Source organism: Heterodontus francisci, chromosome 42, assembly GCF_036365525.1.
Source record: "Heterodontus francisci isolate sHetFra1 chromosome 42, sHetFra1.hap1, whole genome shotgun sequence".
Lineage (NCBI taxonomy): Eukaryota > Metazoa > Chordata > Chondrichthyes > Heterodontiformes > Heterodontidae > Heterodontus > Heterodontus francisci.
Genome location: NC_090412.1, coordinates 23,245,580 through 23,266,703, shown reverse-complemented (window position 1 = coordinate 23,266,703; position 21,124 = coordinate 23,245,580). Strand labels below are relative to the sequence as shown.

At 45.6% G+C, this 21,124-nt stretch overlaps 1 protein-coding gene across 5 annotated transcripts in view; it reads right to left on the bottom strand.

Moving 5' to 3' along the window:
* The window catches only part of washc2c (WASH complex subunit 2C), a 71,939-nt gene extending 52,895 nt beyond the window's left edge, over positions 1-19,044 (bottom strand). For 4 of the 5 annotated variants that reach the window (XM_068020211.1, XM_068020215.1, XM_068020212.1 and 1 more), the window contains exons 1-8: positions 18,947-19,044; positions 17,108-17,245; positions 12,362-12,526; positions 10,907-10,972; positions 10,172-10,345; positions 7,233-7,326; positions 2,023-2,096; positions 1,177-1,242 (exon numbers count right to left, since the gene is read on the bottom strand). In XM_068020211.1, coding sequence (XP_067876312.1) covers positions 1,177-1,242; positions 2,023-2,096; positions 7,233-7,326; positions 10,172-10,345; positions 10,907-10,972; positions 12,362-12,526; positions 17,108-17,245 — 777 coding nt within the window. In that variant the 5' untranslated portion in view covers positions 18,947-19,044. The remainder of the gene's footprint in view (positions 1-1,176; positions 1,243-2,022; positions 2,097-7,232; positions 7,327-10,171; positions 10,346-10,906; positions 10,973-12,361; positions 12,527-17,107; positions 17,246-18,946) is intronic. The other variant, XM_068020213.1, reaches the window with a different exon arrangement.
* Positions 19,045-21,124: the final 2,080 nt, after the last annotated feature.

Here is a 21,124-nt window from a genome sequence, read left to right as displayed (position 1 = left end):
TTCAGACAAAATGTGACACCACACCACACTAGGAGCTATTAGGACAGGTGAACAAAAGCTTGGTCAAAGTGATAGGTTTTAAGGAGCGTCCTGAAGAAGGTGAGAGGCAGAGAGGTCGACAGAGGGAATTCCAGGGCCTAGGGAATAGACAGCTGAAGGCACACCTACCACTGGCAGTGTAATAAAATTCAGGGTTGTGCAAGAGGTCAGAATTGGAGGAACACAGGCATCTCAGAGGATTTTGGGGTTGGAAAAGGTTACAGAGATAGGAAGGGGCGAGGCCATGGTGGGATTTGAAAGCAAGGATGAGAATTTTTAAATGAATTTTCAGACTAAAATCATTTCAAAACACTGCTTAAAGATCAACTTAAAGGAGAACTATGCAGGTATTCTAAAAGGCAATCTGTGATTGCATGATCCAACTGTAAGAATTGTTTAATTGCTCATTGTAGGTCTCTGTCTTTACTATACAAGTGTGCTTTCCAACTTATTAAAATAATTCTAGCACTATCTTATGGTATCCTGTAGCCTCACCCATCTCCACACAGCAGACCACATGAGGACAGGCCACGCTCCAGGTGCAGGAAAGCTCAGACATGCCTTAAGGCGCTGCTGCAACCCATCTGCAGCTGACCCCTTACTCACATAAGCTGGCAGTGTGACAGAGAGAGAAAGCAGGTGCAATTTGTGCTTCGGCACTCTAGGCACACCACCCAGCAAGATTTTTTTTATGTCCCAGAATGTGAATTGCCATCTTTGCTGAAGATGCTGACTCATTGAAGGGAACAAGCTCACAGATGGCGAGTGCTTTCAAACAGGATTCAGCATAATAGAGGTATCGAGCAGAAACTGACCTGTTTTTCCACTTGAGGGGGCAGAGGCCAAGAGAAGCTGCTGCCCCCAGCTGAGATCAGTTTACTCAACACAGACTGTGAATCCAATCTGAACTTCTATTTGTACAGTTTGGTACTAGTGCCAATGTATTTTTTCCCACTAAGTCAACAGAGAAGCTCAGAGAGCACTTGGGTTTGGATTTAAATACAAGAATCCCTTTTAAGATATTTTAACTACATTAAGATCAACAAAAAAAATGCGTTATTACTCGTGAAACAAGCCAGAGGAACGTGTAGCTTCATAGCTTTAAAGATAATATGAGCATCCATGATAAATACTTACTTGGACCGACTTTGGCAGCTTTTTCTCATCGTCCTCGCTTTCGTCTGCAAAGTCATCCCCAGATTCCTATATCAATTGTACAGAACATGCCAGAACAGTCCAGTGACTAAAGACCTTTTGTTGTGACATACACACACAGACACACACTCGCACTCTCTCTCCGAACAGTGATTACTTGGCACTCGGTTAAGATGCTTTACAATCAGACAAGAACGGTTTAGGCAGTAACAATTCAAGACATTCTGCTATGTGAGCAATCTTTAAAGCTAAAAGCAGGAGATAACCTAATCTGACATGGTGATAGAATCATTCAGCACAGAAAGAGGCCATTCAGCCTCATCTCACCTGTGGTCATGATTAGTGGTCATGATCTATAGCTGCTTGTACTTAAATGTTAGTCTTGTCGTCAACTCACTACATGGACACTATCAAGTGAATAAGGATATAACGCCACATCACTGAGGACACAGATGGCACACACCTGGAGAGCAAAGACCTTGCACCAGGTTAACTCACCAGAGTGAGCATAGCATGTTGGGTGGGGGAGGTGGGAGGAAGCTACAAAAAAAGTCCCATTTAATAGGATTATCAGAACCTTAGGATTAACAGGTTGGGCAGACGAAGCATTGGCTGTCCTGAGCTAAACTGCTTCTAGGTCAAGCCAGCAGTTAGATGAAAGTTGAAGTGAGCCCATCCTTTTGCACAACCACCTGCAGGGGACTGAGATGCAGAACTGGACCACAACCATAGCCTGAAAGCAGCAAGGTGATAGAGATGGCTCCCAGGTTCGTCCAGCCCCAAAGCACGTGGGCCGTCCCTGTCACTGATGATCACTTTTCAACAAACCTCTTCCTTCCTGCTCACCTCCTCTTTCTCCTCCTCGCTTTCAATAACACTGCCATGTTCACTGTCCAAAGACTCTACACAAAAGAAATAAATTAGAAAATCACGCAGCAGGGATATCAGCAATGTGCAAAGCTTGAAGTCAAAGGAGCACATTAAAAAGGATAGAGGGATGGCTAATATTTTAAGAGGAATTAAAAACAAGGCTATTGAAATTTCATGAGGCAAATCGTTTTAGCAATCATTATTTTTCAATTTTCCTTTGCCAACAGTCACTCAAATTTCCCATTCCCCAGGAGATGCAACTAGCTGTCCTGTGGCCATCTGATACAGCCTTGTTTAGAAAAGGGGTCTGAGTAGGAAAATGTGAAGAGGAAAGGAACAGAGCCAAACCCAGCTCTGTCCCCACAGGTGTACTCTCAGCAGGAGTTACTAGACAGTGATCCCTCACTTTGAGACACCCAGGCCAGTTGTAGCAACCCCACTGTTAGCCCAGAATCCAACCTGGGCCCTCCCTGGTCCAGGCAGGCCACTGACCCATTAGCAGAGCCAACAATGCTAGTCAGCCTCTACTTAATGAGGCCAACCATTAAATACAAAGCATCAGAGCTGCTGTCAGACAGAACAAATTGGGAAACAATAGAGGGACCACCTGGACCAAGAATTAGCCCTTCCCCACCACCTTTAGGGATATTCAATGCTAGGGATAGGCATACTCTCCCATTCCAGGAACACTACCGTCAGGATTAGCACAGCATGGTGAAGCTGCCCCCCACCACGTCAGGCTACAGCACCATAGTGATGTTACTGAACTAGTAATCCAGAGGCTTGAACTAATGATCTGAAGATCACAGAACAGCTGCCAGGGAATTTAAATAAATGAAATCTGAAATAAAAAGCCACAGAATCACAAAATCGTTAGTGCAGGAGGCTGCCATTCAGCCCATCGTGTCCACACTAGTTCTCTGAAAGAGCAACACCCTCAGTTCCATTCCCCCACCTTCTCCCCGTAACCCTACACATTCTTCCTTTTCATATAACCGTCTAATTCCCTTCTGAATGCTTCAATTGAACCTGCCTCCACTCGCTGTGTGGACCTTAGCTTTTGTCCTTCGTTTATTTTTAGATGCTGACCCAACAACTTGAATTTATTCAGAAATCCAGCAATTAAAAAAAAAATTTTTAAAAATCAATACAGCCTTATAGACTACTTTGCTGTGAAATGACAGAGGCTCACAGATAACACAGCTCCCAAGCTGAGCGGAAGCCTAGTGGTACAGGACACGGGATCTGGGGCTTGCGATAAACTTTCAAGGGGTCTGCCAAATCTTCAGATTGCTTCAAAATGACTTCACGTCCACTGCCTACTATTGTTTTACACTCGATGATCAACGGGAGTGTTACTGTCGATCCCTGAGCTGATTATCTTTCGATGGATCAAAGCACGGTTAAAAGGATTGATAACCTAGTCAAGGGAGAAGGTCTCAGACAGATTTTAGCTTGTGTATATATAGAAGTGACGCTTGTGCAGAGGCCACCTGCTGCCCAGGTGGGTGAAGCGCACAATATTGCTGGTCCAGCTGCTCTTTTGCCTTTCGGTAATTGGCGATGGGAGCCAGCCCTCGGGGAGAAGTGAATATCACTCTTGTAACTGGCTTATTAAATAAAATGATTAATTCCTGAATGAGTCAGAGCAATGCAAAGGGAATCACTGAGCATGTTACTCTGACACATGCCGTAACATTTTAATCCTACACATTAACCGAATGCTCATGAAACAATTTGCCAATCAACCCATGCAATGCAGGAGTGGGGTGCCTGGTTTTAATAGGATTGCAATGTCAGGGGCATTGATTTTGTGCCAACAGCTTGACAGACATTGGAATGCGATCGGTTTGATCTTTCTCTGGAGATGCAGCGATGTAAAAACTGTTACCGCTGAAATAATGGCGTCGCATTCCTTGACATTATGAACATTGATTCCTAGTTAAATGAGCAGGCTGAAAACACTATACTATAATTTTCTGCTTTAAAGCTGCAAACCACCTTCTAAAATAGTCAATCGTACATTTGCATCACCCCATTTAGTTCACAAATATTAACACTGAACTTCAAAGCGCTCAGTTCAACTGGCTTGGTGTTCAGCAAGTTTCCAGACATCAGAAGTGGAATCTCAATTTAGCTTTGCGGTGTTCTGACAATGCATGAAGATTTAAATATTTATCTAATTGGGAATGATGTGATATTCATATGGTAGTTATCGACCATTTTAAAGTTGTCAGAAAAAAAATATATACCTACTCTTTATAAATGGATTCAGGTTATTGTTACATGAAGTAATTGAGGAAGTCTTTCTTCCAGATAAACTGTTTGAAAGGGGAGACCATTTGCACTCAGACTGGACAAAGTGATGGATCACCTTTCTCAGAGCACAGAAGGTGGCCAATCAGCCCATTACGTCTATGCTGGCTCTTCGTTTAATTGTATTTTTTCCCATACAAAAATTAGTTATAATCATGTTACAAGGGGTCCTTGGAATTTTTATAACACTGGGTGGGGAGGGGGCCTCAAAAGCAAAATGGTTGAGAACCCCTGGCATAGGAGACAATCTTTTTCTTCCACAGCAAGATGTGCAACATCCATTGGAGCTCATCTTGTCTCACATTCAGCAGATTGTGGTGCTCCAAAGTTAATGTTTACATTTCTAAGTCTGCAACAGACTCTGTCTCTGGGCTGTTTCTGTAATGAAAGGCATTTGCACGTGGATCGATTATTTGCCCGACTCTCAAACCTCTACAAGGAAAGCGAAGCACAGTCTTCAGTCTGGCTCCTAACCTTCGACCGGTTTGGCTGGTGGTGGCCCTGTTAAAGAGTTGTACTTGCAGCATCATAGCTCTGAGTTATAGGACCAAGCAAATCTTCTCACCACGTCGGGACAGTCCCAAGGAAAGATGCTGCACTTTCCAACTACGCTTCACCATGTATTACCATCTCTTCACTACAGTCCACCTAGACTTTCTCTTTCCTAACCACCATTATGTGCTCTCTAAACGTACCTTCTCACATGCAGCTTCAGCTCACATGCCCCATAACTGTAATGATCCTTTCCACTTGTCTAAAACCGCCCCTCCACTATCTGTTTAGTCAAGTTTGTTTTTAAATTTAAAACCCCATATCCAGTCGATCATAAAGATCCCCATCTTCTCCCTATGGACCATGGTCTGCTGAACTTTTCCTGCCTCCACCACTGAAACCAGAATTCTTATCTGTTTCTCCCCCAACCAGCCACCCTGATTCACCAACAAGCCAGTTGACCCCTGAACTCTGCTGCTCCAGTCATTTCTCGCACAAATTTCAGCAATAAGAGGCACAGTGGCGCAGTGGTTAGCACCGCAGCCTCACAGCTCCAGCGACCCGGGTTCAATTCTGGGTACCGCCTGTGTGGAGTTTGCACGTTCTCCCTGTGTCTGCGTGGGTTTCCTCCGGGTGCTCCGGTTTCCTCCCACATGCCAAAGACTTGCAGGTTGGTAGGTTAATTGGCCATTATAAATTGCCCCTAGTATAGGTAGGTGGTAGGGAAATATAGGGACAGGTGGGGATGTGGTAGGAATATGGAATTAGTGTAGGATTAGTATAAATGGGTGGTTGATGGTCGGCACAGACTCGGTGGGCCGAAGGGCCTGTTTCAGTGCTGTATCTCTAAACTAAACTAAATAGCCACCACCTCCACCGGTCATGGCATGCTCTGTTGGCTTTGTGTTCAATCTGAAAAACCTTCGCCGTGACAGCACACTCCGAGTGACTGGCGGCAACCATTTACATCAGACCACACCCTCCTGTCCTCTGACTCCAGCTTAAAGGCCTGCTTGGGTCGGGAAAAAACAGAATCACATCGGGCCCGAGTCCTCCCATTTTTTCCCGAGCCGACCAGAATGTTCACTTTACCTACCTTCCGATTCAGAATCCTTTTTCACTTTTTCAATTTGTGCAGATAAGCAACAAAAACTGTAATTGGACTTGAAAGGTTGTTTAAAAAGATGAAGATTGGAGCCACAAAGTCAGTGACTGTTTGGTCACAAGTTAAACAGAAACCCATGGAGTTGTGCCCAGACAGGTTATGCCACACTGTGCCAGTATCTATATTGCTTAAAATCAGCACAGCAATTGCTCGAAGGCTCAGAAAATATCATTATACATTACTTAGACTCCTGCTTTACAGGTTGAAATACTTGCTGCAAGTTTATCCAGTGAGCAGCTGAGATGCAGAGACCAGGAAGGTCCTGAGTGATTATAAATTATACAGTACTTATATAAAAAATATAAAATGATCACTGTCAGGGGTCTAGTCTACATACATACAGTACTAGACTTGAGCCCTGAGTGATTATTTTATATTTTTTAAATAAATACTGTATATTTTATAATGATCACTCAGGACCTTCCCGGTCTCTGCATCTCAGCTGCTCACTGGATAAACTTGCAGCAAGTATTTCAACCTGTAAAGCAGGAGTGTAGGTAATGTATAATGATATTTTCTGAGCCTTCGAGCAATCGCTGTGCTGATTTTAAGCAATGTAGATACTGGCACAGTGTGGCACAACCTGTCTGGGCACAAGTCCAAAGGTTTCTGTTTAACTCGTGACCAAACAGTCACTGACTTTGTGGCTCCAATCTTCATCTTTTTAAACAACCTTTCAAGTCCAATTAATACTGTGTGTCCCTGACCCGACCCGAACCCTACACATCGTCGGGTGCGGGTCGGGTCGTAGGCCTTTACTCCAGATTACCGCTTGCCCCTCGCTCTATCAGATGCCAAACTCTCAGTCACCGTTTCCCACCCTCTGGAATTCTGTCCCAAAATACACACCACCTGGCTAACTCCCCCACCTTCCCAAAGTCTCCTAAAAGATCCCTCGCTTCCTGCTCAGCGTGCAGCATCTTGCCTTTTGTAAAGCTCTCCGATGCTCTTGTACATGACAATCGATACATAAGCTGGTCTGGTCTGTAGTTTATTATTTCCTAACTGGCACATTTTGTTATGTTGCTGTTACTGTGAAACCAGATGCCAGTCAAAATCTCTGAGGTTCACTGCACAGGTTGCAACGTCTAGAAAGACATTTTCCATATAACACTTTTATCAGGGACGAGCACACATAAGATGGGCTTGTTTTAATGGACCAGATGGTCCCTTTTCACCTTTGACCATTCAGTACCTTCACTGGAGAGATCACCCAGGCCGACATCCTCCTCCTCCATAAACTGCTGAGAGCCAATGATATATGGCAGGGGTCTGTCAATGTACAGATCCTGGAATCGACACAAAAACAAACTGAGTACATGTAATTCTTACTCAATGCATTTAAAATCACCAACTTCATTCCTCCCTTGGGCACAATTATGCTAAGCAGCCATAGGGTAAGGGAGACATGACCCATCCCAGTGCAGTACGGAGGCAGTGCTGCACTGTCAGAAATGGTGTCATTCAGATGAGACGTTAAACCAAGGCCCAATCTACCTTCTTAGGTGGATGTAAAAGATCCCACGGCCAATAATTATCCCTCAACCAACATCACAGATTATTTGGTCATTATCACATTGCTGTATGTGGGAGCTTGCTGTGTGCAAATTGGGTGCTGCGTTTCCTACAGTACAAGTGACTACACTCCAAATCTATTTTATTGGTTGTCAAGCACATTTGGGCATCCTGAGGTTGTGAAGGGCACTACAGAAATGCAAGTTGTTTCTTTCATTTTTGTTTAAAAGGAGGGAAACGTCTGTGGTGGCAACAGCTCAGGCCTACCTGTTTCCACTGGAATAGCAAATGATGGTACATTGACACATTCAGAACAGGGGAAAAGGTGGGCATCCAGTGACGAATGGCTCTCCTCCTGGCCCTTCCAAGCTATGCCAGTATCTAATCAGATCAAGTCAGGATTAGGATATAATGTTCACCATTTGCAGCGATTGTACAACACTTAAGTAATTCAACAGGAGAGAGCAGGCCTCTCGATCAATACTCCTGCTGCTAAATTCAATCTCCACCCACTCAAATTACAGGGACACGGAGGGTGCGGTACAGACGATCCACAGGATCCGGACACACCGTGACTTTACCATATAATCGTTCCTACATTGTCACTGGCACAATATCTTGGTATTCCTTAACTAACAGCATTGTGGGACTATCACCACACGAACCCACCATCCTTCCAAAGGCAACTAGGGATGATCAATAAATACAGCTTTTCCAGTGTCGTTTACATCCAGAGAACAAATCTACAAAACTGTTCTTTCATCCAAAGAAGAGCACTATCTGGAGCACTGAGTCCTCTCTGAATGGGCCTCCATAAAGAGGTAACAAAAAATCTAAACTTCAGCCCTGGAAACAGATGTTAAACATCTGTAATCAGAAAATATTAAGATGGCCAAGCTTACAGTCTGAAGGTTTTTCCACCCCCTCCCCCCACACTGCAAACATACAAATTATTCTATTCCAATCCCCCTGCTCTGCCCAGTTTAGCCATGATTGAAGACACTGCTGTTAATGACTCAAGATGAAAGACACAAAAGGCAAACTGCGAGCATAATTATGTAGAATTCCAATCAATCAGTCACAGTATCTGCATCGAAAGCAACCTTTAAAGTTCTTGTAGCATACGTAATAGTAACTTCCAAAAGGGAATTGGATAGATACTTGAAGAGGAAGCATTTGGAAGGCGACAGGGAAAGGATTAGGGTAGTGGAACTAACTGGGTAGCAGTTTCAAAGAACCAGCACAGGTACAATGGGTCATATGGCCTCATTCGATGCTTTAAGATTCTATCATTCTATTTTGGTGCAGTCACTTTGCACAGCGATCAAGGAGGTTAAATAAGCACGGGTCTCCAGAAACCGCTGGGCAATGTTTTTGACTGGCTCAAAGTCAAGTTACAAAACGTACGGTCATGAAAGCCACAATTTTCGTTCAGGCTCAGCAACCTCACCTTCAGCGTGAATCCCCCTTTTGGGAGAGCGAGAAAGAGCAAGTCAGGTAGCAAAAATGAGACAGAGAGAAAGAAAATAAAGGGGAGAAGAAAAAAAAACACTTTCAGAAGCAAATAATTTGCCACAGCTGCCGAAATTCCAAAACACTGGAGAACGTGGCGTCAGCTGCGCTTCAGTGATAGCAACCTCACCTGAGTCAGCAATTCATGGTTTCAAGCCCCCTCTGTAGATACAAGGACATAATCTCGGCTGCCACTTCAGTGCAGTACTGAGGGAGTGCTGCACTGTCAGAGGTGCAGTCTTTCAGATGGGACATAAAATTGAGGTCCCATGTGCTATCTCAGGTGGACAAAGAAGATTTCAAGCCATTATTTGAGGAAGAGCAGGCGAGTTCTCCTCAGTATCTTGGCCAATATTTAGCTTTTAATAGCCACTATAACTGGTTATTTAGTTATTTACCTCATTGTTCTTTGTAGGAAATGCTGCAGCTAATTTGCAATAACTACACTTCAAAAATACCTCATTAGATTTAAAACGCTTTGGGATCCCTGAGGTTAGGACACTATAAATAATCACCAGCTTGTCACTTTTTATTGGAGCACACACTTGTTTGTGAAGCAGACAAACCAGAATCATTCCAGATTTACTCTTTGGCCCGCAGCGACTTAGCGGATTGCAGTTGGAACAATTCTAGGATGTTACAATTGTTTGAGGGGGTGGGTTGAAGAAAATCGGCCAGTGTTCCTGCTGGGATTCACCTCCGGTGATCCCTGCTGGAAAATGCACGTGTGGCATTGGGTGGGGGCAGTATCAGGCTTCCTTATGGTGCTTCCTCACTTTCCCCACCCCACATGGTTTACTCTCACTAGAAACGGGCTGTTAGTGACTATGGAACCCAAAACTCCAGTACAAGTTCCTACATTACAACAGTGACTACACTTCAAAAGTATTTAGTTAGCTGTGAAGCACTTTGGGATGTCACACGTTAATGAAAGCTACTATATAAATGCAAGTCTTGCTATCCTTATGTCAACACCATCAGGAAAGGAGAGAAAACAGCAGAGATTGCATGCATTTCCAATATAGAGAGGCAGTCAAGTTGACATGAGGTCGAACTAAACGAATAAAGGAGAGTTGTTCTCCCTCTCCTCAATCATGCCCCACGCACCTTGGGTTCCAGCAGATGTTCTACTCTTTCATTGGTTTCTTCATCCTCCGAGTCAGAGTTTCCGGCTTTGATATCCAGCTGTTCGAAGGCGGAGTCCAGTACTCGCAGTCCATAGCGCACAGCTTCCTGCACCTTGGGGATTAGCTCCGCCTCCTTCTGCTCCCGTGTCCTCTCCTGCACGAGACAAACATCAGAACCAACACTTCAGGAGTGCAGTGAACATGTGCATATTAATCAAAATATTCAAAAACACACCGACCAATAATACGACAGCTCTATGTTCCAGGTAACGATGTAACAAATGGCAAGAGTAACATCCAAAGCTTGACATTAGGCTGCACCTCAAGATAAAACAATTCTCAAAGTTACCTTGTTGCATGTCAAATGCTGGTTTTGTATATTTCAGTGTTGGGGAGCCCCACAACTGCAAATGTTCAAACATGAGGGTCATCCAACAGTTAACAAGGAGCACAAACAGAACCCTGACTGATTTATCCTAACCCCCTAGCCCAGGGGCACTATTGGCAATCGCAGCGGCTCATTGCTGTGTGGGCTCAGATCAGATAACAGACAGAGGTAAGCAGAACAGAGAACCTTGTGCACGGCTTTGGTAAACCCAAAACAAAAAGAAAAAAATTAGAACAGAACCATTTCTTTAAAAAAAGCCTTTAACGTTTGGGTATTCACGCATCAAAATACAAAAATACAACCTGGTTAAATCGTTCAGTTCCATACCGGCTCAGTTGATTTCCCTCCACTCTCTGGTTTAGCTGCCTCTTCCACTTCTTCATCATACACTCTCTGCAAGAACAAACAGCCACAGTCTGCTTCCACATTTCAACACAAGCAGTGAAAGAAAAACAAAACACCATGCATTTATTGCAGAGAACCCAAAACCAAACGACACTCATTAACCACCAGCTAATACTGCCCAGGGATATGCTAATTGCTGATTCAGTATTCAAGGGACTGCAGAACAAAAACAAGTGTGGACTGAGCTATCAGGATCTGATTAAAAGCTTCCTGCCTGCAGACTGCAAGTGCCTGTCTGAAACGAGTTCGGACGTGCCTAACAGGAGTAGGCTGAACATAAAACTATCGTAATTGGCAAACACAAGGGCCACTGGATGGCTGAAATGGAAATGCCCCAATGGGGGCTACCAAGGTTTGGAACTGAAGTACATTGCTGGGTAAAGTAGAGGGGCTTTATTGGGGGGGGGGGGTTGGGTCAATTAAAAGTTGAGACTGCGATTGATAGATTTTTGTTAGGCAATGTTATTAATGGATATGGAACCAAGGCAAATAAATGGAACTGAGATACAAATCAGCCATATCTAATTGAATCGTGGAATAGGCTTGAGGGGCTGAATGGCCTATGCCTGTTCCTACGTCAGTATTGAGTACTCCCAGGTCAGTTACAGCAAAACTTAGATACAGAGTAAAGCTCCTGTCATTCAGTTCCAACGGTATCTGCTTTGGTTGGTAATTATCCCACCCTCTTGTTACTTTATGGGAGGGGAAATCACTTGCTGGCTTTAGTTGCTCGTCCTTAATTTCATGCACTGTGCTCTTATGAGTTCCTTTTATTTCTGAAAATAGTCAAAGCGTTGCAGCATCGCCAATATTTCAGTTGATTTTCAGGGGGAAGAGAGATTTCCTATGAAGACTGCTGAGGTATCCCCAGACTTTGCACCTACTGACGTACTAGGTCACAGAGAGTACACCAGCAGTGACATGCCAGTATATTTCCCCCTGCAACTCCCCAAGAAAGAAAATTAACTTCAGTTCATCAAATGCTTGATCAAATACTAGCTGAAGATGTACCCTTAGAAAATAACGGAATGGGTCCCAGCTGGGAAAGGACCATGTGGAAACCAAGGAATGGATTCAGGAAACCCAGAATAGAAGGGTGACAATGCTCAGAAATCTGCATGAGCCAGTGGTACTCGACTGCATTAGAAGCAGGATTTCTTCATAGCCCATTGTTGAGCTGGCGACAGTAATTATCATCAGACTTTATTACAGCCATTATTTCTAAGGTGATTAGTTTTGCATTTTCCTCCCCATTCCCGTCCCCATCGTACACCAGTTCCAAACCACTACCCAAACTGTGCAGACAGCCCTGCCTTCAACTCAACACAGGGTTTGCAACAGCAAGGCAATTGGCGTATGGCCACCACACTCACTCACATTTTCAATGAACTGAATGTTTGACAGCATCAGGAAATCATTGAAGACATTGTGGAGGCGGGAGTCTGTGGCCTTTGTGTGCTGGATCAGGCCATCGAGCTGCTTCTCGATCTCGTGTGTGCAGGACAGCATTCGCTGTGAGAAATCTTGCAGAAATAGAAGCAGCTGTTGGCAAAAAATATGAAATAATCACCATTTACATTCGTAAATTAGTGCCGAATCACCAAGGCAATGCAAAATAGAGTCTCAAACTGCTGCTCGCTGCACCTCCATAAAACAAGGATGTTACTCCCACCGCTGACTGCCTTTCTCCACCCGTGTCACCAAAAGTGGACTTTGCTGATAAAGAGAAAGCTAAATTCCTCACCTGACTGGCTATTGCCCAAACCATGGGCTGGAAGTGCAGCAATGTATAGACGGGACACCTCACCTGACCTTCCCCAAGCTCTCACTATTTAGCAGCAGCTCAACAGTGTCCAGTGACGGAAAAAAAATAGCAACAGCTTGGGCCAAACAATCGAAGGGCACCCACGGATTGGACGATCTATTCTCTTTGCATTTTTAGTCTGCCAGTACACAAAAGCTTTTCTTCCATCCCAAGAACCAACTCTTGCTGCGTCTGATTCCACAGGGAACGGCAGCTTGCCGACATCTCATCCAAGTGACCCTTCACCACGTGAGAGCCTAGTAAATGGGCAGGCCATCAACTGTGGAGAACATCACAGCAGTTCACATCTAATGTCCAGTACACTCTGCAGCAGGAGTCACTAGGTAGCAATCAATTCCAACCAACTGTTGCCCTCCTTATGTATTAAACAGTAAACTTGAATTAGTTCTTGAATTTTTAACAAAGACCCAGAAAAAAAAGTCAGTTGAACCCGAAAGCTCTGGTCCAACATTTGACACCATGCAGCAGGAGTTAAATTAAGGCCAGAGCAAAATATATTAAACACAAGCCCTCTTTATAACATTTATTTAAATCGGAGGTACAAGTCTCAGTTGCACAAAGATATCTGAGACTGTTTGCAGGAGCAGAGTAGCTTTAGGACAGAGTAGCAAATGTTTAAGGGCTCCATCAAAAACAATGTTTAATTGTATTCAGGTGGTGGGCATTAACTGGGGATTCACTTGCACTCCTATATATAAAATATATGTGGTTGCTGGGCTTGGAGTTGCACATTTGTATAAGTATTGCTGTGAACAAAAGCTTATAAAGTGTGTAAAGATTAGGTTCCAGTTCTATAAAAGCAAAATACTGCAAATGCTGGAAATCTGAAATGAAAACAAGAAATGCTGGAAACACTCAGCAGGTCTGGCAGCCTCTGTGGAGAGAGAAACAGAGTTAACGTTTCAGGTCAGTGACTCTTCTTCAGAGTGTCCCTTCTTCAGGGTCACTGACCTGAAACGTTAACTCTACTTCTCTCTCCACAGATGCTGACAGACCTGCTGAGTATTTCCAGCATTTGCTGTTTTTATTTCAGGTTCCAGTTCTATCCTGGTTTCCTGGATTAAAACAAGTTTAGTGTCGGCCGTCTGAAGTTTGGTAAAGGCCCTGCACCCAACGTGAAAAGAGCAAACCAGAATGCCAGTATACCACACTGGAACTATTGCTGCCCGACTCCTCACTGACTGACACGCTGCACACCACCCTTGAGAAAGAGGCATATTTACACAAGAACACAGGAATTAGGAGCAGGAGTAGGCCATTCAGTCCCTCGAACCTGCTCCACCATTCAATAAGCTCATGACTGATCTGATTGTGGCCTCAACTTCACTTTCCTGCCTCCCCCCATAACCCTTGACTCCTTTGATAATCAAAAATCTGACTAATTCAGCCTTGAATATATTCAATGACCCAGGCTCTACTGCTCTCTGGGGAAGAGATTTCCACAAACGAATGACCCTCTAAGAGAAAAGATTTCTCCTCATCTCAGGCTTAAATGGAAGACTGCTAATTTTCAAAATGTGTCCCCGAGTTCTAGACTCCCCGACAAGGGGAAACATCCTCTCAGCATCCACCATGTCAAGACCCCACAGGATCTTATATGTTTCAATAAGATCACCTCTGATTCTTCCAAATCTCAATGGGTATCAGCTCAACCTTTCCTCCAGATAACCCCTTCATCCCAGGAATCAGTCAATTGAACATTCTCTGAACTGCACCTAATACAACTGTATCCTTTCTTAAGTAAGGAGACTGTACACAGTACTCCAGATGCAGTCCAACTGAAGCCCTGTACAGCTGTAGCAACACTTCCATACTTTTATACTCGATTCCCCTTGCAACAAATGCCAACATTCCATTTGTTTTCCTAACCACTTGCTGTATCCGTGTGCTGACTTTTTGTGATTCATGTACCAGGACACCCAGATCCCTCTGTACTGTAGAGTTCTGCAGTCTCTCTCCATTCAAATAATATACTGCTGTTCTATTCTTTCTGCCAAAGTGGACAAGTTCACATTTTACCAGAAAGTACACCTGTACAAACTGGCAAGGACCATTAAAAGGTAAGCTGCAGTCTCAATATTTTCATTCTGAACTTTCAGCAGAGGCAAGATCATGGTTAGATTGCGTAGTGAGGCACCTCATGTACTGTATTGAAAGAAACTGATCTGTACTGCACTTTATGAAGTGTCCAATTTGAATCGTTTTGCAATGTATTTTTACAAATTTTATGAATCAAGTATATTTTTGGAAGAAAAGTTTAGATTGTTCCTCTTGTAGAAATGTATTGCATTAAAACTGCCTGCTTTGAGAGCAAAGCATGCCACCATAAAGCACAAGGACACAGGAGCAATGGTCCCTGTAAGGTGCGCGGGTGTGCAGCCGTGCAAACAAACAGGCCTCACACAAACAGCAGTCCCTTTAAGATGCACACATGCGGCCACGCAGCAATTTTAAAGGGACAAACACAGCTAGAAGCCGAGATGGTTACTCATCCATTCTCTTCCAAGAAGCAAGCACTATACACAGGACATTGAGGAAAACCAGAAATAGTAATCATTGCAAGTCTTGCACGTTACAGCATAAATGCAACCAAAAGCAGATATAGAGATATGCTTATATTACTGTGACCAGTTGTTACGATTGAGCAGTACCCCAGGACATGCGCGATGCCAATATCATCACCCTCTATAAAAACAAAGACCGCGGTGACTGCAACAACTACCGTGGAATCTCCCTGCTCAGCATAGTGGGGAAAGTCTTTGCTCGAGTCGCTCTGAACAGGCTCCAGAAGCTGGCCGAGCGCGTCTACCCTGAGGCACAGTGTGGCTTTCGTGCAGAGAGATCGACCGTTGACATGGCGTTCTCCCTTCGTCAGATACAGGAGAAATGCCGTGAACAACAGATGCCCCTCTACATTGCTTTCATTGATCTCACCAAAGCCTTTGACCTCATCAGCAGACGTGGTCTCTTCAGACTACTAGAAAAGATTGGATGCCCACCAAAGCTACTAAGTAACATCACCTCATTCCATGACAATATGAAAGGCACAATTCAACATGGTGGCTCCTCATCAGAGCCCTTTCCTATCCTGAGTGGTGTGAAACAGGGCTGTGTTCTCGCACCCACACTTTTTGGGATTTTCTTCTCCCTGCTGCTTTCACATGCGTTCAAGTCCTCTGAAGAAGGAATTTTCCTCCACACAAGATCAGGGGGCAGGTTGTTCAACCTTGCCCGTCTAAGAGCGAAGTCCAAAGTACGGAAAGTCCTCATCAGGGGACTCCTCTTTGCTGACGATGCTGCTTTAACATTTCACACTGAAGAGTGCCTGCAGAGTCTCATCGACAGGTTTGTGGCTGCCTGCAATGAATTTGGCCTAACCATCAGCCTCAAGAAAACGAACATCATGGGGCAGGACGTCAGAAATGCTCCATCCATCAATATTGGCGACCACGCTCTGGAAGTGGTTCAAGAGTTCACCTACCCAGGCTCAACTATCACCAGTAACCTGTCTCTAGATGCAGAAATCAACAAGCGCATGGGAAAGGCTTCCACTGCTATGTCCAGACTGGCCAAGAGAGTGTGGGAAAATGGCGCACTGACACGGAACACAAAAGTCCAAGTGTATCAGGCCTGTGTCCCCAGTACCTTGCTCTATGGCAGCGAGGCCTGGACAACGTATGTCAGCCAAGAGCGACGTCTCAATTCATTCCATCTTCGCTGCCTCCGGAGAATACTTGGCATCAGGTGGCAGGACCGTATCTCCAACACAGAAGTCCTCGAGGCGGCCAACATCCCCAGCTTATACACACTACTGAGTCAGCGGCGCTTGAGATGGCTTGGCCATGTGAGCCACATGGAAGATGGCAGGATCCCCAAAGACACATTGTACGGCGAGCTCGCCACTGGTATCAAACCCACCGGCCGCCCATGTCTCCGCTTTAAAGACGTCTGCAAACGCGACATGAAATCCTGTGACATTGATCACAAGTCGTGGGAGTCAGTTGCCAGCGTTCGCCAGAGCTGGCGGGCAGCCATAAAGGCAGGGCTAAAGTGTGGCGAGTCGAAGAGACTTAGTAGTCGGCAGGAAAAAAGACAGAGGCGCAAGGGGAGAGCCAACTGTGTAACAGCCCCGACAAACAAATTTCTCTACAGCACCTGTGGAAGAGCCGGTCACTCTAGAATTGGCCTTTATAGCCACTCCGGGCGCTGCTTCACAAACCACTGACCACCTCCAGGCGCTTACCCATTGTCTCTCGAGATAAGGAGGCCAAAGATATAATTGTTACGATTGTACTTACCCCAGCGTCTGCACCGAGGGACCAGTTCCCACTGGCTTTATGGATCTCTTCTAAAGTCCATGGTCGCTCCCAGATAGGCTCAGTCTCACAGCCGTTCTGTCCAAGAGCACCGTTAACGGTTACTGAGGGCCCATTCATCTATCACAGAAGAACAAGTTGTTAACGTACCGCACACACAGGAACAGACGGCTCGAAGGCAATGACAACACATCAGTCTTTGACCTCATGGCAACATGTGACAGTACACCAAGCAATTAGATTTTTCCTGCATTCACAACACTGTTTTTTGTCTTTTATGAACTAGATTGGCGCACTGCTTGCTTTAGCTGCATGGAGGAACCCACTTCTAGTTAGATGCTCAATGAAATTACACAAGACGACATTTGTGCAATATAATTTTATGTCGGGCTTCCTATATCTTCAAAAATGTTGGCTAATGGAAATCAAAATCTACTGACTGGCTACAGTAACACCATTTTAGCATATTATATAAAGATTGGATTCTAGCGTGGTATTGTTGAGCTTGTAACTGGAAGTGGATTACTCCATGCAGCTAAAGCAGGCAGTTACACCAATCTAATTAAAAGACAAGGAGCCACCTTGTAAATGCAGGAAAGATAAAACTGGTACTTGTTAACCAGAAGCACAAAGGGATCAACCCGCGATGCCGTTATGGTTTTTAATTCACATAAACTCTCAAGCCCTGAGACGCGATTCAGCTGGACCCTTGGGAATTAAGGCCAGTTAGTAATAACTTGCATTTATATAGTGCCTTTGATGCAGTAAAACATCCCAAGGTCCTTCACAGGAGTCTTATCAGAGAAAAACTGACACGGAGTCATGTAATATTAAAACAGGAGACCAAATGTTTGGTCAAAGAAGTCAGTTTTAAGGAGCAGAGTACGAGGGAACAGGAGCGCTTAGGGCCTAGACAGCAGAAAGCAAAGCCACCAAAGGTGGGGCAAAGAAAATCAGAGATGGACAAAAGGCCATAATTGGAGCAGCACAGAAATCGAAGAGTTGTGGAAGTTTAGAGAGAAAAGTCAGGATGAAGCCATGAACAGATTTGAAAACAAGAATGAGAATTTTAAAATTGAGGAGTTGCCAAAACAGGAGCCAATATCAGACAGCGAGCACAGGGGTGATGGGTGAGCTGGATTTGGTGCGAGTTAGGATGTGGGCAACAGAGTTTTGGGAGGAGCTCAGACAGACCTGGAGGTTCGTGAAGGGGAGGTGTTAGTGTTGGCACCTTACTGGTAAAATCCCAAATCAGAACAAAGGGACCCCCAACTCAGTACAACAGGGGTGATGGGGGCAACCCCGTCCCCCCAAATCAACATAATGGATTCACAGGAACTCTACCCACTAGATCAACAGACTGGGGTCTTCCCCCCCCCCTAATTAGGGACTCTGCCGCCCCCTCCCCCCCCCCCCGGATCAGGGTCTCCACCGCCCCCTCCCCCTCCCCGGATTAGGAACCCACCTCCCTCCCACTCCCCTCCCCCCCCCCCGGATCAGGGTCTCCACCGCCCCCCTCCCCCTGGATCAGGATGTGTCTCCCCCTCCCTCCACTCCCGGATGAGCAGACCATGGTCTCTTCCCGCTGGTTTATCCACCGGCCGCTCACTATCTGCAGATTGTGCCGGTTACTGGGCCAGGATAAGGGAACTGTCTCCACCCCCTGAGCCCAGTGGGTGGGCGCGGCCTTCGGGGCCCAAACAGCCTCCATCCCCGGCTCAGCCAGATCCGGGGCCGCAGCGGCAGCACCAGTCCCTACCGCAGCCTGCAAGGTACTGCACTTCGGTCAATTCCCAGAGTCCCGCTCCCGCTCACACTCACCCTGGGGTCTGGGTCTGGGCCTGGATCCAGCTCCCGCTCCGCCGCCGCTGTCAATCACCCAGCACCGGTCCGCACCGCCTCACCTGACCTATCACATGACCCACACGCGCGTAATCGCCCAGGGCGTGGCCAGCGGCTTGGGGGGGGTGGCCAGCGGCTCGGGGGAGAGGCCAGCGGCTCGGGGGCGTGGCCAGCGGCTCGGGGGCGAGGCCAGCGGCCCGGGGGCGTGGCCAGCGGCTCGGGGGAGAGGCCAGCGGCCCGGGGGCGTGGACAGCGGCTCGGGGGAGTGGCTAGAGAGCCAACCCCACCCACCCACCCAGGGGCGTGGGCAGCGATCTGGCCCCGCCCCCTCCACAATCCCAGACGAGCGCCCAGTTTACAACGTATCAATCCAGATAATACCCAAACTGAACAACAGCAACTTATATATATAAGGCAGAGAGTCAGCATAGGCACGACGGGCCAAATGGTCACCTTCTGTGTATTCTATGATATTAAGGCAGATGATCAAAAGCTTGGTCAAAGAGGTTGGTTTTAAGGAGTCTCTAAAGGGAGGAGAGATGGAGAGGTGTCGGGAGCGAATTCCAGAGTTTAGGGATTAGGCAGCTGAAGGCACAGCCACCAGTGATGGAGCAATTAACATCGGGAATGCTCACGAGGCCAGAATTAGATGAACATAGAGTCATAGAATGGTTACAGCACAGAAGGAGGCCATTCAGCCTGCCACATCCATGTGACTCGTCCACCCTTTCCCCATTAGGGAGGCACAGTGGCGCAGTGGTTAGCACCGCAGCCTCACAGCTCCAGGGACCCGGGTTCGATTCCGGGTACTGCCTGTGTGGAGTTTGCAAGTTCTCCCTGTGTCTGCGTGGGTTTTCTCCGGGTGCTCCGGTTTCCTCCTACAAGCCAAAAGACTTGCAGGTTGATAGGTAAATTGGCCATTATAAATTGTCACTAGTATAGGTAGGTGGTAGGGAAATATAGGGACAGGTGGGGATGTTTGGTAGGAATATGGGATTAGTGTAGGATTAGTATAAATGGGTGGTTGATGTTCGGCACAGACTCGGTGGGCCGAAGGGCCTGTTTCAGTGCTGTATCTCTAATCTAATCTAATCTAATAACCCTGAAGATTTCTTATCTTCAGGTGCCTATCCAATTCACTTCTGAAAGCCATGATTGAGTCTTCCTCCACTACGCTCTCAGGCAGTACACCCAAGATCCTAACCACTCACTGTGTAAAAAAGCTTTTCCTCACGTCACTGTTGCTTCTTTTGCCAATCACCTTAAATCTGTGTCCTCTGATACTTAACCGTTCAACCAGTGGGAACAGTCTCTCGCTATGTGCTTTGTCCAGACCCCTCATGATTTTGAACACCTCTATCAAATCTCCTCTCAATTTCTTTTCTAAGGAGAACAATCCCAGCCTATCTATCCTCATAATTGAAGTCCCTCATCCCTGGGACCATTCTCGTGAATCTTTTCTGTACCCTCTCTTAAGCCTTCACATCCTTCCTAAAGTGTGGTGCCCGGAACTGGACACAATACTCCAGTTGAAGCCACACCAGTGTTTTATAAAGGTTCACCATAACTTCCTTGCTTTTGTACTCTATGCTTCTATTTATAAAGCCCAGGATCCTGTATGCCTTTTTGACCACTTTCTCAATCTGCTCTGTCACCTTCGATGATTTGTGCACTTATAACCCTCACGTCTCTCTGTTCCTGCACCCACTTTAAAATGTTCCCTTTAGTTTATATTGCCTCTCCTCTTTCTTCTTACCAAAATGTATCATCTCACATTTCTCTGCGTTAAGTCTCATTTGCCATGTGTCCACCCATTCTACCAGCCTATGTCCCTTTTGAAGTCTATCACTAACCTCCTCAGAGTTCACAATACTTGCAAGATTTGAGTCATCTGCAGATTTTCAAATTGTGCCCTGTACACCCAAGTGTAGATCATTAATATAGATCAAGAAAAGTAGTGCTCCTAGTAGCAATTCTTGGGAACCCCACTATATACCTTCCTGCAGTCCGAAAAATAACCGTTCACTTCTACTCTGTTTCCTGACATTCAGCCAGCTTCGTAACCATGCCACAACTATCCTTTTTATTCCATGGGCTTCCACTTTGCTGACAAGCCTATCATGTGGCACTTTTGGAAGTTTACATACACGATATCAA